The following is a 16604-nucleotide window of genomic DNA, read 5'->3' as shown; positions in this document are numbered from 1 at the left end:
TTAGGACCCTTTCCCAGTTAGCCAGGACATATCTCCAGTTCTAAAACAGAGAAAAAAACAGCAGTGCTGTGAGATGTTTCCCAGCGTGCGCAAGCAAATGCGCTCGGTGTGCCTGGGCGCTGCCCTTGGCACTAGCCCGGCCATCAGTCCCCATCCCAGCACCCGTGCTGCTCTGCGCAGAGGCACAGCCAGCCCAGGCAGGATGGCAGTGCCCCTTCCCCTGCCCTCACTCACATGTCACTAAAACCGTCCAAAAACTCTTGTGCAGATCCTCAGTCCCATGTAAAACTGAATTCAAACAGTATTTTTTTAACTTAAAACAAGCCCTTCTGGCATTCAGCTAAAAATTCATGGAAAGCCAGTGAATGGCGGGCGTCTCCCCAGCTGAGTGGAGTCCCAGCCAAAAGGCAGCTGCCCGTTCCTGGCAGATCTGTGCACCAGTACCCTGCAAAGGGGATGCAGCAGCCATGCCTGCCCACTCCCGGCGTGGCTCCTGCCGCCCCCAGCCCCACCACCCAGCACAGCGGGCATCACCCTCCCGTGGCAGGGGCTGCAAAACAAGCATGCAGCCATAACCAGTGTCCCCACACAGGAATTGGGGACATGGCCCAAGCAGGGGGCTGACTGTCCCTCCTGCCAGCCCTTCACGCCCAGCGCACCCAGGACCTCAAACCAAACGTACTTGCCGTGACGGACAAACAGTCTGAAAGATGCGAAAGCAGCAGGAGACAGAGAGAGAAAAGACATTCAGGTTTAGGCGGTCCGGCTGCCTCTGGGCTCACCAAGCCCCACCACAGGGGCCAGCAGCTCCGCCCACGGCCAGGCTGCCCATGAGATTCCACCTCCCTCCCAGCCGCAAACTGGGTGGCCAGCAACCATTTCCCGATGTACTGGAGATGATGGGGACAACCCTGCCCCGGTTACTGGTGGCTGGGTGGACCCTTGACATGCTCCCCATCCCAGGCGTGCCTGGGGTGTCTGAGCCGGCTTGGGGCTGCTTCGGGGCTGGGAGTGCTTCTCTCCCTGAGCTTTTGAAAAAGTCTGCTTTTATTCCAGATGTGGAAACACCCCCAGGACACAGACCCACATTCCTCCCTCAGCTCTGATTCCCACTCTAAAGGCTCCTTCCTGGCTGTTACCACCTCCCTGGCGTTTGCCTTCCAGCACAGCATGTTCTGCACCCACACTTTGCAGGCAGGGGTACACTCTTTCCTGTGCAAAGTCTTAAAAACAAGGTGAAGGGAGAAAAATGCACTTTGCCTATGAGCTATGCCCCAATGAACTGGAAGCTGAGACACCAAGGGCTGGTGTCCTGGCACCACGAGCTCTCCGAGCTTTGCTCTTGTGGAGGGTTGTGCACGGGCAGCACACCCAGCCCCTCTTTGTGGGTCCCCTCGACTGACTGGGTGCCCAGGGGCACCCCAACATCAGGCAGTGCTGCCTCGGTGATGTGCCAGCGCCTGGTGGCAGTGAGCACTACTGTCCCATTGGGTCTGTGAAAGGATTTGGATCCTGGTGTTTAAGACAAACCCTGTGTGTGGGGGATGCCAGACCTGGAGGCAGCTGGAAGGCAGCATTGGTGGGACGGAGTGAGCAGGGCAGGAAGGGAAATGCAAGAAGGGTACGGAGTGGGCAGCAGTAGGAAAGAGCTGCCAGTGCCTGTCAGGGTCCTGCCTTGGGGTGCTCAGCCCTGCCCTGCACCCCACAGCTGTCCTCGGCCCCTGCCCTGGCACTGCCAGTTCCTGCAGCACGTCTACTTACTCGACATCGCGCTTTCGGATGGTCCTGCCGGCAGCCAGGACCTCAGCCACCTTGGACACGATAGGGTCGTAGTTCATGCTGGCCACAGCCACCACCTCGTCGCTCCTAGGGCCAGGCAGAGCAGAGTGGTTAGGGCAGCCCTGGGTGGCCATGGCTCCATCACCCAAAAACCAACATGCTGGAGAGAAGCAGGAAGCAAAGAGAAACACCCGCTCCAGGACCGCCCCCCCCCAAGGTGTGAGCACCATGGGGACTGTGCTAGCGGTGTGGGACAAGGGACAGGAGAGGGCTCAGAGCTGGCACTGCAGGCTGGCCCCACTGTCATCTCACTGATGCTCACATGCTGGTGTGATGAGCATCACTAGGGTGCCCAGGGGACAGAGACAGCACTGGGCACCCTGGCATCTGTGGGAAAACACCAGCAAAGGTGGATCTGATGGTGGATAAAAACCTGGATATCAGCAAGGATGCGCAGTGGTTGCTGCCATCCAGGCAGGTGATCCCTGTGCTGCTGCCATGTACTGAGAGAGTGGAGAAGCTGGCGGTCAGGATTTCCCTGTGGGACACTTGGTTGTGCTACTCCACATCCCCTTCCTCTGATCCCCACCTCCAAGTGGGCAGAGTGCCCACCTCCGAGCTGCTCCCCAGGCATGCTTCTCCCAAAGCACCGGGACAGCTGGGGTGTCCAACGCCAGAGTCCCACCAGCCCCAGTGACAAAACCCCTCTGTATATGGGATGTCCAGAAGCACGTCCCAGTGCAGCTGACCATCACCCACCAGTATGTCAATGCTGGTGGCACAATGCAACCTCAAAGGCTGAACGGGAAATAAATGAAGCGGAAGGGAAGAGGATATAAAAATGCTGGAGGAGCTTTGCCTAAAGGTCACAAGGCAAACAAGAAGGGCTCTTCTGTTTTGAGGTTTGCAGAAGTCAACCTGAGCGTAAATCTTCAACGACTGAACCCAGGAGATGACTCATAGAATCATAGAATCATAGAATCGTTAAGGTTGGAAAAGACCCTTAAGATCACGGAGTCCAACTGTTAACCTAACACTGCCAAGTCCATCACTAAACCATGTCCTCGAGCACCACATCCATCCGTTCTTTAAATACCTCCAGGGATGGAGACTCAACCACTTCCCTGGGCAGCCTGTTCCAATGCTTGACCACCCTTTCGGTGAAGAAGTTTTTCCTAATGTCTAACCTAAACCTCCCCTGGAGCCGCTTGAGGCCGTTTCCTCTCGTCCTATCACTCGTTACTAGGGAGAAGAGACCGACCCCCACCTCACTACAACCTCCTTTCAGGTAGTTGTAGAGAGCAAGAAGGTCTCCCCCCAGCCTCCTCTTCTCCAGACTAAACAACCCCAGCTCCCTCAGCCATTCCTCATAAGACTTGTGCTCCAGACCCTTCACCAGCTTCGTTGCCTTTCTCTGGACACGCTCCAGCACCTCGATGTCCTTCTTGTAGTGAGGGGCCCAAAACTGAACACAGTACTCGAGGTGCGGCCTCACCAGTGTCGAATACAGGGGGACTATCACCTCCCTGGTCCTGCTGGTCACACTATTCTTGATACAGGCCAGGATGCCGTTGGCCCTCTTGGCCACCTGAGCACACTGCTGGCTCATGTTCGGGCGGCTGTCAACCAACACCCCCAGGTCCTTTTCTGCCAGGCAGCTCTCCAGCCACTCCTCCCCTAGCCTGTAGTGTTGCATGGGGTTGTTGTGACCCAAGTGCAGGACCCGGCACTCAGCCTTGTTGAACCTCATGCAGCTGGCCCCGGCCCAACGATCCAGCCTGTCCAGGTCCCTCTGTAGGGCCTTCCTACCCTCCAGCAGATCGACACTTCCACCCAGCTTGGTGTCATCTGCAAACTTACTGAGGGTGCACTCGATCTCCTCATCCAGATCATCAATGAAGATGTTGAACAGGACCGGCCCCAGTACTGAGCCCTGGGGAACACCACTCATGACCGGCCGCCAACTGGATTTGACTCCGTTAACCACCACTCTCTGGGCTCAGCCGTCCAGCCAGTTTTTAACCCAGCACAGAGTGCACCCATCCAAGCCGTGAGCAGCCAGCTTCTCCAGGAGAATGCTGTGGGAGACTGTGTCAAAGGCCTTACTAAAGTCCAAGTAGACAACATCCACAGCCTTCCCCTCATCCACTAAGCGGGTCACCTTGTCATAGAAGGAGACCAGGTTAGTGAAGCAGGATCTCTCTTTCATAAACCCATGCTGGCTGGGCCCAATCCCTCGGTTGTTCCGCACTTGCTGCATAATGGCACTCAAGATGATGTGTTCCATGACCTTCCCCGGCACCGAGGTCAGGCTGACAGGCCTGTAGTTCCCCGGATCCTCCTTCCGACCCTTCTTGTAGAGGGGCGTCACATTTGCTAGCTTCCAGTCATCTGGGACCTCCCCGGTTGACCAGGACTGCTGATAAATAATGGAGAGTGGCTTTGCCAGCTCCTCTGCCAGCTCCCTCAGTATCCTCGGGGGGATCCCATCTGGCCCCATGGACTTGTGCGCATCCAGGTGGAGGAGCAGGTCAGTGACTGCCACCTCTTCGACAACTGGGACTTCACTCTGCATCCTATCTCCGTCTCCCAGCTCAGGGGCCTGAGAACCCCGAGGATGACTAGTCTGACTATTAAAGACTGAGGCAAAGAAAGCATTAAGTACCTCTGCGTTCTCCTCATCCTTCATGGCCAGGTTACCTTCTGCATCCAACAAAGGAGAGAGATTCTCCCTGGCCCTCCTTTTGTCACTGACATATTTATAAAAACTTTTTTTGTTGTCTTTAACGGTGGTGTCCAGTTTAAGTTCCAGCTGCACCTTCGCCTTTCTGATCTTCTCCCTGCATATGCTCACAACATCCTTGTAGTCCTCCTGAGTCACCTGCCCCTTCTTCCAAAGGCGGTAAGCTCTCCTTTTTTTCCTGAGTTCCAGCCAAAGCTCCCTGTTCAGCCAGGCCGGTCTTCTCCCCCGCCTGCTCGACTTGCGGCACATGGGGACGGCCTGCTCCTGCGCCTTTGAGATTTCCTCCTCATTTCCTTATACTCATAAGTATACAACTGAATAGACAAACAATATAAAGATCAGACAAGGTGTGTGGGTAAGATATAAAACACTGGTGATATTGTTGAGTAAGTTGAAGAGTAGAAGCTCCCAACAAATCAAGATCTGGTCTTCAATCTGCTGCCAAAGAGCTCTGTGACCAACAGAGCAAAGAGCAGCTGGGGCAGGGGCAACATGTGCCTGATTCCCAGGAGGAGGAGAGCAGAAGCAGTGTTTCAGAGGACACTTCATCTCTGTGGAGCCATGGGAGCTGAAGTCACCTCTCAAAGCTGTCCCACAAAGCCACGGGGTAGCTCCATCACAGAAGACTATTTCAAAAGGCTCTGATTCCTAAATAAGCTCACTACAAATAAAGGAGAGCAAGTCGGAAACAGCAGCGATATGGCTTCTCCATCCCATGCGTGAGCACAGGTGTGCAGAGCAGATCAGGAACCCAGAATCTTCTCTGGAGCCACTGGAGCTTGTCCACAGCTTAGTTAGAGCCACTGAAGCTTGTCCACAGCTTACTTTGCCCACACCAGCCAGACCCAGAGACAGACCGACACCAGCCAGGCTCCAGCACAGGGTGCTGCTCCACAGCAATGGTTGTGGGAAGGGGGAGCTCCTGCATTGCCAGGAGCTCTAGAACAAGACTTGGATGCTATTGGAAATCCCATTTCAAGCATCCTTAGGTCACTGCAGAGATGTGTACCTACAGCAGAGAGGATTTCTGGTAACCTGCGACTCTTCCATCCAGCAGACGAGGTGAGAACAAGAGTAACAGACAAATGTTGACAAGCAATACATTCATACCAGAAAACAGGCGTCTGTGGCAGGCAGTGAGGATAATTAACCATCTGAGAAGATTACAAAGCACATGTGTGTTCAGCTGAACTTCCTGCTGGGCTGTCATGTTCAAGGGCTGCTGCTGCCATTTAAAAGAGCTCTTCAATTTCTGAGCCTGCATCTTCTCTGCTGTGATGCTTGATGTCTCGCCTGATGTAAACGAGGTCCACTCTCCCCAGGACAGGACCCCATCCCCTAGGGATGTAACTCCAATTATATGTGCAGAGACTCATGAGTTTTCTTTACAGAAGACAGCCAGTCTGCTTCCAAGATGCTTGCAGCAGTACCTGATGGCACTGCAGTGCAGATTCCCTCTTCTCCTGTTGCCCCAAGTTCAGAAACACCAACTGCCAATGAGAACCCCGTCCCACCATCAACCACAGCCTGGGGAGATCCTACAGATGGTTGTTTCCATCACACAGGGCCTCAGCCTTGGCTACTTCACCATTTCTTGATGCCTCCGGTGCTCAGCACACAAAGGGGGCTGAGGCTTCAGGACTCCTTGGAGGCTCTGCACCACCTTCAAACCACACCACATGGTCTTGAAGCTTCAGTGGTTTCCTCTGCATTTGGTTTCCTCAGCACAGCCAGCTCCCAGCTGGGAAACATGAAGTGGTTGGAGACACCTACCCAGCAAAACCGGGGGAGATGTGCTGTTCCAAGGGAATGGATAACCAAGGTGTGCAAAGGAAAGAAAAGGAAGACATAATCCCACCAGCCGCCCACCAACTCAGCCTCAAGCCCAGCCAGTGCCTGACATGACCAGCTGTGAAGGCGGATGCAGCCCAAACATTTCCGTCAGCAAGACATGGGGCAGCTGGTCCTTTTGCAAAATAACTCATGGGGTGCTAGTGAGCTGGAGCATCCCATATCAGCAGTGGCTTTTAAACATTTTGTCTGACAGATGGGGAAGCCAGGAGGAATCCCTCTTTTTCAAAAGGTCTTTAGAGGCAATAAGAGTGCCCTTTCTGAACGTGGGATTTGGAGCAATCAGAAGTCTTGGCGTAAAGGCTGAGGGAATATGCAGCACTGTGGATAAGCACCGTGTCTACATGGTCTTCCCTTCCTCTGCAGGGTTCAATGCAACAGAAGTGGAGAACCATGAAGAAGACAACCACAGCAATTCCCTGGGTCTCCCAAGATCTCCAAGGTCTTAGGGCTGGGATGACATTGGTCTGTTCTGGCTGAGGTGCTGCGGTGAATGCAGTGTCCCATGGGGACATCTGCAGAGCACTGTCCCGTACACCTCCTGGCACAGAGCCTCATGCTGACCCATCCACAGCTCACACAGCTCTGAACGGGGAAAAGCAAACATCATTCTTCTTCAAACTCTGGGGAAAAAAGAGCCTTATTGTGAAAGCTGATGCTGAGGACAGGCTCCAGGAGTGGGAACCACCCATGTTCATGCAAGAACCAAGACAGCATGCAGCAGGAGAAGAGTCCAAACCATTGGGTGGACATGGCAGAAGGAAGCAGAAGGGGATTTGGGACAGTGTCTTCAGTCCAAAAGCTTAGCACCAACCAGAAGAACTATCACCAAATGAGAAAAAGAGGAAGAAATGCTCCCGGTGGCCTCTCACAGAAGCAGAGATGGGGAATTGATTACAGTCGAGCAAAGCAGTGGGAGATGCACCAGCCGGCCCCCTGCCAGCCAGTGCTCCCCCAGTACCTCCGGCTCTCAGCATGGGATGCCGTCCTGGTACCCAAAGACCATCTCCGGGAGCCCCTCCTGGGTGGCAGAACAGCACAGCACTTAGCGGTGGATCCCCGCCACCTGCCCGCCAGGGAGCTGCTGCCCACCGAGCCCAGCTTTCCTGCATGCTGGCAGGTCTGCCCAGGCAGCCCTCACCCCCTGGCAACCACCGGCAGCATGCTGAGCATGGGGCTGCTGCACAGAGCAGGGATTATCCACCTTGCTCAGGGCTTTCCTTTTGAACAGGCTCTACAGATGTTTAATTAAAGCAATCAGACATTTCCTTTCTAACTAAGATGGGATAAATAGCTAAATGCTCTGGTATGGAAAGGAAGAATAGAGGTTTCAAAGAAGATTATATCTTGGAAAGAAATGTGTGCCAGGGCAGCTCATGGATGCCTGGCCCTGTAATGCTGCATTTGCCGCACTCAGGGGACTGCCAGTGAGGCCAGGGGACCTGAGACGGGGCAACACAATGGCTGCGGAGCTGCTTCACAGGGGACGCAGTGGCAAAGTACACACAGATCTGCAAACCACTGCAGCAAAACTGCCAAAAATGGGTTTTTATCTTCCGCTGGCTCACACTCAATGAGCAAACTGTGTATTTTAAAAAGCTGCTTTGGCAGTTATGTGATTTAAATGCACTTCAAAACATTAAGAGGGTGGTGAGGGACAGCCCTGTGGCTGTGACTGTAGAAGGCGAATGTCCCCTTGCAGCAGCTGTCCCGAGCACACGTGGTGCCTTGGCACAAACCCACCCTTTTAGGCAATTTTGGCCAAGGTGCCAGGCAGTTCAGAGGTGCATCCACGTGCAAAGGGCCCCTGGGTGCCGGCAGATGCTGGAGCCCCATCGCCTGCAGCAGGTTTTTATCCGAGGTGCACAGGCACCAGGAGAAGGAGGGTGAGTGCCAGGGACGCGGCTGGCTCGTGCCACGGGGTGGTAAAGTGAGCCCTGTGCCTCTCCAAGCCCGATGGACACATCCAACTGCCAGGATCCATCCTGCAGCAATGGGGGCAAGCGACCACCCTCAGGGAGGGGGACGTGGAGGGGAGGCTGTGAGGGTCATTGGGCAGGGGACAGAGAGGCAGCAAGCCCTGGTAAGATGATCTTTGCAGAGCAGATCCCTGCCTGAACGCTGCTGCCGAGTAGTTTGATTGCTGAGCCGGGCAGACCTTTGCTTCCCTGCTTTCACTCTCTCCATCCTTAATATTAGAAAGCACTTGAAGAAACCCCCTCAGTCTCCAGGCATGAGGAGGCTCTGTGGCCATTGATTTCAGATTAGGACAGGACAAAGGCAACAAAAGAATAAACAGCAGCAAATATTTTGGGGGTAAATTCATGGTGCACGGTCTTGCCAGTCTAAATAGCCATCATGGCTCAAGAACAGCAGAGGCTGTCAGCACATCTCAGGACAATATTCCCAGATAGGCTCCCAGCCTGGGCGAGAGCTGGGTTTCACTACAGGTGTAACAAAAGCTCCTGAACTCTTGCTAACCTTCACAGCTTATTAATAAACAGAAGAGTTTTTTGAGCTTAATTTGTCAAACCAGAAGTAGAAACGGTGATGCCTGAGCTCCCAGTTCAGCCCTGGTCACAAATCATTGTGAAGCCAGTGATGAGATGGGAAGGAAATCTTTGATGGGAATTGCCAACAACAAATTAATAGAAGCCATTATCTGCTCTCAGATATTATGTGAACAGATGAAGTGCTTACATCTGGCAGAGACATTAGGTCCAAAGACCAGTTTAACTTCCTTTACGCTTAGCACATCATTTCTCTAGGGCCTTTTATTAATGTCCTGCAACCTCAGTGTCCAGAGAGAAACAAAACTGACTGACAGAAGCTCTGGCAGAAATATTTTCCGGCCTAGCAGAACAAGCTTAGACAAATGCCTGTGTAGGAACATGGAGAAGAGAAATACTTACTTGGTATAAAATGCCACAAACTTCAGTTCATCTAAATCTCCCTGAATGACAACATCATCAAATCCTTCCCCATGGCCTGGAAGGCAGAGAAGAAGAAGTGGATTCAGCAACAATTCCCCTGGATTCAGCTCTAGCCCTTAAGACAGAGTGTTTCAATCCAGAGCTACATGAAGAGCATGCTGCCGTCACCAAGAGACCAGCACCAGAAGATGAGGGTACCAAAAAGCACCCCTTTTTGTTCAGAGAAGTGCAAGTTCAGAGAGACTGTCTGTTCATGCTGGGCCGTCCCTCATGACAACAGCCATCCCTCTGGCCCTGCACCCCACAGCCATGAGCAGACAGGTGTCGGAGGAGATACCAAAACCCTCAGGAGCCAGGAAGGAAGCAGACCCGAGGCAGAGGTTGGCGCGGAGGGTCCATAGCAAGGGAGGTGGCTTTGGCTTCTCTATCCCAGGACACCCCCACCAGCACAAACTCTACAGCAGCCTTGGGGAGCCCCTTACCCGCATATCGGATGCTCTTCCCAAACATAGCAGTCCACAAATATGGGACTGTGCTGATCTCCATACCGTGGGCCAGCATGTTCAGCGCGGCTATGCGGCCTGGAAGAGAGAAGCAGCAGAATAACTGAGGAAGCGCTGTGCCGGGGCAAATATTGTGGTCTGCCCTCAGCTTGCAGCACAGCATCGACATCTCTAGTCTCAGAGTACAGGGAAACCAAGACCTTCTGCTTAGGCTAAAAAAAAAATCATACAGCAACAAGCACCAACAAGGAGACGCATTGCATCGTCCAAGGCTGGGCTCAGACTCCTCCCTGGCGGTGCAGCTCCTACTGACTCGTCACCTCCGCTGGCATGAGCGACGTGCTCATGAGCCTGTTTCAACGCAACTTTTGCAACAGTGACAGGACTGAGAGCTTGCTGAACTCCCACTGCAAAGGGGGATGGGATGGATAAATCCCCTGAGGGCATGGAGACTGTTAGGGTACCGTCCCTGACAAACAGGCATGTCTGGACCAGGATTAAAAGGGGCTGTGTCCAAAGGCTCCCCCAAAAGCTAACTTCAGAGGTGTGTTTCCAAAACCTCTCACCCAGGGCACCCGCGCAGAGGTCAACCTCCCCACGGGGCTGTGGCCTTGGAAAGCTCGAGGGCAGACGATCACGCCAGGGTTTCCAGGCTTGCTGGTGTGAAGGGGAGAAAGGTCTCAGCTCTGCAGCATGCTCCTGGGCCAGCCCGGCAGCGTGGGCAGCCCAGGTGGGGATGTAAGCCCGAGCTAACATTAGGATGTGAGCTCCTAAGTGTCCCAGGACAGGGAGAAGATCAGGCTCCTGCAGATGCCAGGGAGCACACAGCATATGGGAAAGCCTGTCCCTGGGCACCTCTGTGTTTGTAATGAGGCACTGTTAGGCCATGTACGTCAAGAAGGCTGACAAACGAAGACATATCGGACAGGATAAAATGTACATGCTTCAAAATGTTTAATACAACCACCCAGTTTCCCTGTTGGCAGTTGTCTCATTCTCTCGCTAGAGGGCTTGGAAATTTCCTGGGGATCTGGAAAAAGCTCTTTTCAGTAAGCAATTTGCTGTTGCAAAGCAAAGGGACTGAAAAGCACCTACCATGCATATGGGCCATCTGCCAGTGAGGGACGTTCACCTTCTTATTATTCCTCAAGGCCAGTGGGAATGTGACAGCATCACCAGCTGCAAAGACTCCAGGGATGTTGGTTTGCATCATCTATAGGGGGGGAAGCAGAAGTGTGCATCGGTGGGGTTTGCACCCTACACGAAGAGAAACAGGAACAGCCACAGACCCCAGGAGCAAATGGACAACCTCTGCTTGGTGGAGGGACCCCCAGGTGGGATTTGATTTAGTTTTCTTCACTTTCAAAGCAGACCATGCAGGCAGGGACCTACAGCATCCCTCTGCCAGTGGGTTACCAGTAAAAAGAGACATGGACTGGTGTCCTGGAGCCCCTCTTAGAAGACTGGGGTCTGTCAGTGTTTGCAAATAGAGCCTGGCTTATTGCACGTATGAGCAATGAGCGCAGGGGTGGGTGGCAATGAGCCCCAGCCCCCCGGCACACTCCTCGCTCATGGCACACACCACCCATCAGCACCAACACTGCTCCTATGGGAGTCACAGGTGGTGGGGAGGAAAGATGAGATCCTTTGGGATCCTTGAAAAGGTGGTTCTTTCTCCATTTCTTTCCCCCCAAAATATCCACACCATTCCAGGACAGCTCAGAGCTGGACCCAAGCCACAGCATCCAGGGCTGGGATTTGCAAACCCCTCACTTGCAGGGGGGTCCCAGGTGATGCTCTCAGCATCTCAGCATCTCAGTGGATGAAACACCCCTGCAACAGCAGTTTGGAGCCCCAGAGAAGCTCATCTCAGAGGAGAGCAGACTCAGCTCCTGGTAGGGGCTGCCCCCCAGGCTCACCTTGTTGACCACGATGAAACCTTTGGAGTCGATGTTGATGCCACTCTGCTTGAGAAAGCCCGTTGCTGGGACTGCGCCTGTGGGGGAAGGCAAGGGCTGCCGGCGCGGTAGCTGGGCATCCTCACAGCCCCGGGGGGCTGACCCCAAGGCCAGTGGATCTTCCCCCTGCCCGGAAAAGCCGTCTGCCCCAAGGGAAAGGCAGCGGGCTGCTCCAGGAGCAGGGAGCAGAGCCAAGCACCCTACAGAGCCCCCACTACTCCCACTACCTCACCCTCCACATCCCTGGGGTCCCTACCTCTCTCCAAGCCATCAGTGCACTGCTGTAATCTGCCCACCACCTTTTTCTAATGCTTGAAGATAATTTTCAATCCACTTCTCTTTTATAGATTTTTGAAAAAAAAATATATTTAAAAGGGAGCCCTCGGGTTTACAGACAGGGCTCCTCTGCCCCCCACCCCACCCCCCCACCCCCCCCTGTACCTTTTCTTCAGCCTTCATTTTCCTTTTTGGATCTTTTTTTTCCTCTAGCCATCACAAATTGGAGTAGTCAATAAAACAACAAAAGCAGAATCAGACTAATTCTGTGATTCTTACAGTCTGCAACATTTTGAAAAGTTATGGAGTGAGAAAAGGATTTTTTTCCCCCCCCAAGTGTAAAGGAGAAAAATACCCTCTTCTATGTCAGTGGCAGCAATAAAAATAAATAAATAAATAAAAAATTTAAAAAAGAGAGGAAAAAAAATTCATTTTGGTTAGGCTTTAAAAAAAGCAATTTGCACGAAATATTGGTTTGAATGTTTGGGTTTTTTTCTGGAAAAAACGAAACCATTACTATTTTCCAAATATATTTTCAGTTGCATTTTGGGGTGGAGGCTCTAGAAAGGGCTTTTTCAGCTTCACTGCACAGACTCATGTGTGGCAGCTGAGCAGGGCTGGCATATCACCACCAGCACCCCCAGCCCCAGGGAACTGTTGCTGCCACGTCCCCTCCAGCTTCTCCTCTGCCGAGCAAAGCCCCACCAGCCGCGGGCTCTGCATCTGCAGCAACAGCCCCTTACCAATACCAACAACACACACATCGGCGCGCAGGACCTTCCCGCTCTTCAGCACAACCTCCTTCAGCTGCATGAGACACAGGGGGACATCACAGTTATTTTAGGGACAAAAAAAAAAAACAAACCAAAAAATCACCCTGTAGCAGCAGTAAGCCAAGCTGGCAGCTCGCTTCATTTTTGACATGCAAGTTGACCATAATTCCTTATAACGGCAGCAGGAGGAGGGTGGGAGCAATGAAACCACCTCACACACCGCACAGGAGCACAGTTGCTCCTGGGGACTAAATCCAGGAATATGAATTTCAGGGGCTAGGAAAGAGTAGAGGGCAAAACCCCAGTGGTGAAGGGAACGGCAGCCCTGGGGGGATGCCACCGCAGTGCCCCAGGGAGCCTCTGCCTGCACCCTACCTTGCCCTCCTGCTCCCGCAGCTCCGACACCTCTGTCTGCATGTAGAACTTCACCCTGTTGCTCTCGAACATCTGGAGGGGGGATACGGGACACAGCAGGGGACATCAGGACCCCCAACCACCCCTGCTCCTCATGTCCCTGTGCCCCCTTCACTGCCCTGCCCACCCTCCCGACTCGCCTCAACCCATGCTGCAAAGGCAGTCGGCAACACCTCCGTCCCCAACACATGTCCAGAAGAAGGTGCTCTACAGCACATGGACCACAAGAGGGAAGACGCAGCCCGTTCTTTCTTTCTAGTGACTGCAGCTATCACAGCTTAATCAATAAACGTCAAATAACAAATTAATTAGTGCAACAAGTGAAACAAGCAGAACCCGCTCTGTCACCAAAACCACCCCCCGGATGGAAAAATGAGGTCACCTTCATGACAGCGCGGCCAACCCTCTCCCCAAAGAATTTCTTGAAGGGGACTTCCTCCAGCTCCACCAGGGACACCGAGTGGGCCCTCTCCGCAAGGTAGGCAGCCACCTCCATCCCTGGGGAACAGAAGCAGGTCCGAGCGGCCGCAGGAACCCCCCCGACACTGTCCTGCATCCCTGGCGCTGGCCGCAGAGGAGGAGCAGCCTTGCCTGCTCCTGGATGGGGAGGTTGGAGCTGCTCTACTAGCAGATCTGGGGTGCCACCAGACCTGGCAGCCACAAGGGGCCACACCATTTCAGGTGAGATTTATGATTTATGGCAATTTGTTCTTAGATGCGAGTTTCAAAGACCGAAGGGAGGAACTGGCCATGATAAGTGCCCTGGGAAGCCGTAGCGCTTGGAGCAATGGACCTCAGATGAGGGAAACCTTCCTGTTACAGCTGGGACTGTCTCAACAGAGGTAATGAGCTGCAGGCTGAAAACAGCCCTTTTGACTAGCTGTTTTCTCTGATCAGAACAGGACAAGTTTGGTACTGGCGATTGCATGGGAACCTTCATCAAGATATTTTCTATCTATCTATGGGGTTTTTTTTGAAAACGGATCTTTTCAATGATGACCTGCAGTTTGCAATTGGCAACCCCACACCACATGCTTTTCTGAAGATGGGATTGATTGAACCATTAAAACAGGAATATTTTGAAAAAAGAAGAAAAACAACTACTGGACATTTTATAATAAATTCCCTGACTAATAACCATTTATGATTAAGGCTTGCAGGACCCACAATAATTTTGTTAGAACCATATCAAGCAAAAAGAAGAACCATCAAAGAAACTATAAGATTTTTCTTGTGTATTTTAAAAATTTACCACCCTGCTAAAATGTAAAAGAGAAATAAACCCACAGGCTTTCACCTACCAACAAGACCCTCCCATCTGAAGCCAAATCTAGACACACTGGATTTGAAACCACTCGAGCACCAGTACTGGAGTTGCCATATGCTTTTTAGACTGGGACAGCAATATCTGTGTCTATGCAAGCTGAACGGCCCAGCCTCTTCAGTAAAATCAATTTCTTCAGCAAGGAGATGTCCTTACCACCCACCTGGAGCTGGAGGTTGGACTACCCGAAGGTCCAGTTTGGGAGGGGGGTGTTACCCCTAACTGGGCAGTGACAAAGTGGGCGAGGGACTGGGACTGTCTGCAGGAAGATGTGGACAGCTGGGACACAGACACCCACAGAGCAAGTGCTCACCCAGGAAGGATGCTCCCACGATAACCACGTTCTTGCTCGTGGCCAGCTTTACGACACGGTTCGCATCTTCAGGTGTCCGGATGTTGAAAACATTTTCCACCTCCTTGCCTTTGCAGCTGAGAGCTTTAGGCCTGAAAAACACACATTGAGGGCGATACAGGTGCTTTTCTTGACCCTGTGGTGGCAATTGGGACTGCAGACCCCCTTTCCGGGGCTCCGGCAGCATCTCAGCCTTTCCTTTTTTCACCTTTCTCTGGGCTGGAGACATAGCATGGAAAAACCCAAATGCTGGTGGACAACAGCCACAGCATGACTGCAAATGCCAGCACAACAGGGGCTGCTCAGCGGCCGCCCCCGACCCCATCCATGGACTGGTGTACGCGTGGGGCTGGGGTGAGCTCCCTTCTGGGGCAATGCAGCACAGCGCAGGATAAGTACTGCTTTGCAACCTTGTGCTTAACTGCTGGCATGTTGTAAAATTTTTAGAACCTTAATGGGACGCAGAAAACTCACTCTGTCCTCCAGCAGACGCTTTGGAGCCAGATATTGAAAGTTTCATAAGCCTCTGCAGATGCAGGTTCCACCACCCATTCCTAGGGGCACACTGCTGATCCTGTAGCAGTTTAATCGTGTCCTCCCCATGCACTTACTAGAGCCTATATATTTTTAAATATCTGGCCCCAGCATACCCGACTCACATTTGGAAATGGGGCTGACAATCCTAAATAATTTAGGTACCTTAAAAACATTTACCCGGTGTACCTGGAGCTTGTGCATAAGGATTTTGAAATTATTGCCAAAGGCTTAATCCTCTGTTGAACCTAGTTAGGCAGCTGGTGCAGAGGGCATTTTCGCTGCGGCGCTGCCATTATCACTCGGTGGGGCTGTTGCTCTTATTGATGGCACCCAGGGTTGCAACAGGAAGCCTCGCTCTGGCTGTTCTACAGCATCCCTTCCCCGGATGATAAATTTTGCAGGGGCTGCATTTCTCCTACTTCATTTTGTGCCTTGGTGTCAGGAGCACAAGAAAAGGGAGCCAGGATACGTCATTTTCATCTCAAAGTGCCAATTTTGACAAATCTCCTATTGAAAACAAACTAACTGACCCGCTACTTCCAGGGTGCTAGGGACGATGCCAGTCTCAGGCGATGCTCTGTGCCCCAGCAACAGCTGGGCAGAGCAGGACAGGCACATCGCTACTGCTTTTCCCTATGGCTGGACCAGGTTTCAGTCTTGAAAACCTCCCTCCTGGGGGCAAGCCTCCCAAAGGGTCTGTTAGGCTGGGGCAACGGCAACACCTAATTAAGGCTGCAACAGAGACGCATTAAACTTTCATTGTCGAGAAAGATCTTAAAGGTTGACAGGAAATGAAAGATGGAAATTCAGATGGATTAATTATCTGATTGTCAGGGTTGAGTATTATTGAGGGGTGAAAAGAAGAGCAACGTGGCAAAAATGACCTCTAAAAAAAAATTTCAGGATACTTCCATTTTGGAGGCCTTTGTTAAAGACAATATGTTCAAGGTCCTGGGCATTAATTTTAATATTCTAAGACGATGAACTCAGTGGGAATCTCCTGAGTCTCTCCCATACACTCTCAAGTCAGCCCCCAGGGAACAGCACAGCGTTAGGGTGCTGCTGGAAAGTTCCTCCACCTTTTAAAATCTCAGTTTTCTACCAGTTTCTTTAACATCAAACAACCCACACACCCTGACTGCTTCAGTGGGTACTTTTTGT

The 16604-nt window shown here is 52.4% G+C and overlaps 1 protein-coding gene across 2 annotated transcripts in view; it reads right to left on the bottom strand.

Annotated features, from left to right (window-relative positions):
• The window catches only part of AIFM3 (AIF family member 3), a gene marked incomplete at both ends in the record, with an annotated part of 40807 nt that continues 24203 nt past the window's right edge, over positions 1-16604 (bottom strand). The window contains 11 exons of one of the 2 annotated variants that reach the window (XM_082325480.1): positions 1-40; positions 683-703; positions 1762-1866; positions 9286-9361; positions 9789-9887; positions 10905-11022; positions 11729-11805; positions 12787-12850; positions 13192-13263; positions 13613-13728; positions 14868-14998. In XM_082325480.1, coding sequence (XP_082181606.1) covers positions 1-40; positions 683-703; positions 1762-1866; positions 9286-9361; positions 9789-9887; positions 10905-11022; positions 11729-11805; positions 12787-12850; positions 13192-13263; positions 13613-13728; positions 14868-14998 — 919 coding nt within the window. The remainder of the gene's footprint in view (positions 41-682; positions 704-1761; positions 1867-9285; positions 9362-9788; positions 9888-10904; positions 11023-11728; positions 11806-12786; positions 12851-13191; positions 13264-13612; positions 13729-14867; positions 14999-16604) is intronic. The other variant, XM_082325481.1, reaches the window with a different exon arrangement.

The sequence above is a fragment of the Platalea leucorodia genome, assembly GCF_965183815.1.
Source record: "Platalea leucorodia genome assembly, chromosome: 12".
NCBI lineage: Eukaryota > Metazoa > Chordata > Aves > Pelecaniformes > Threskiornithidae > Platalea > Platalea leucorodia.
Note: the sequence above shows the minus strand (reverse complement) of the source record. Positions and strands in the feature narration are given on the sequence as shown.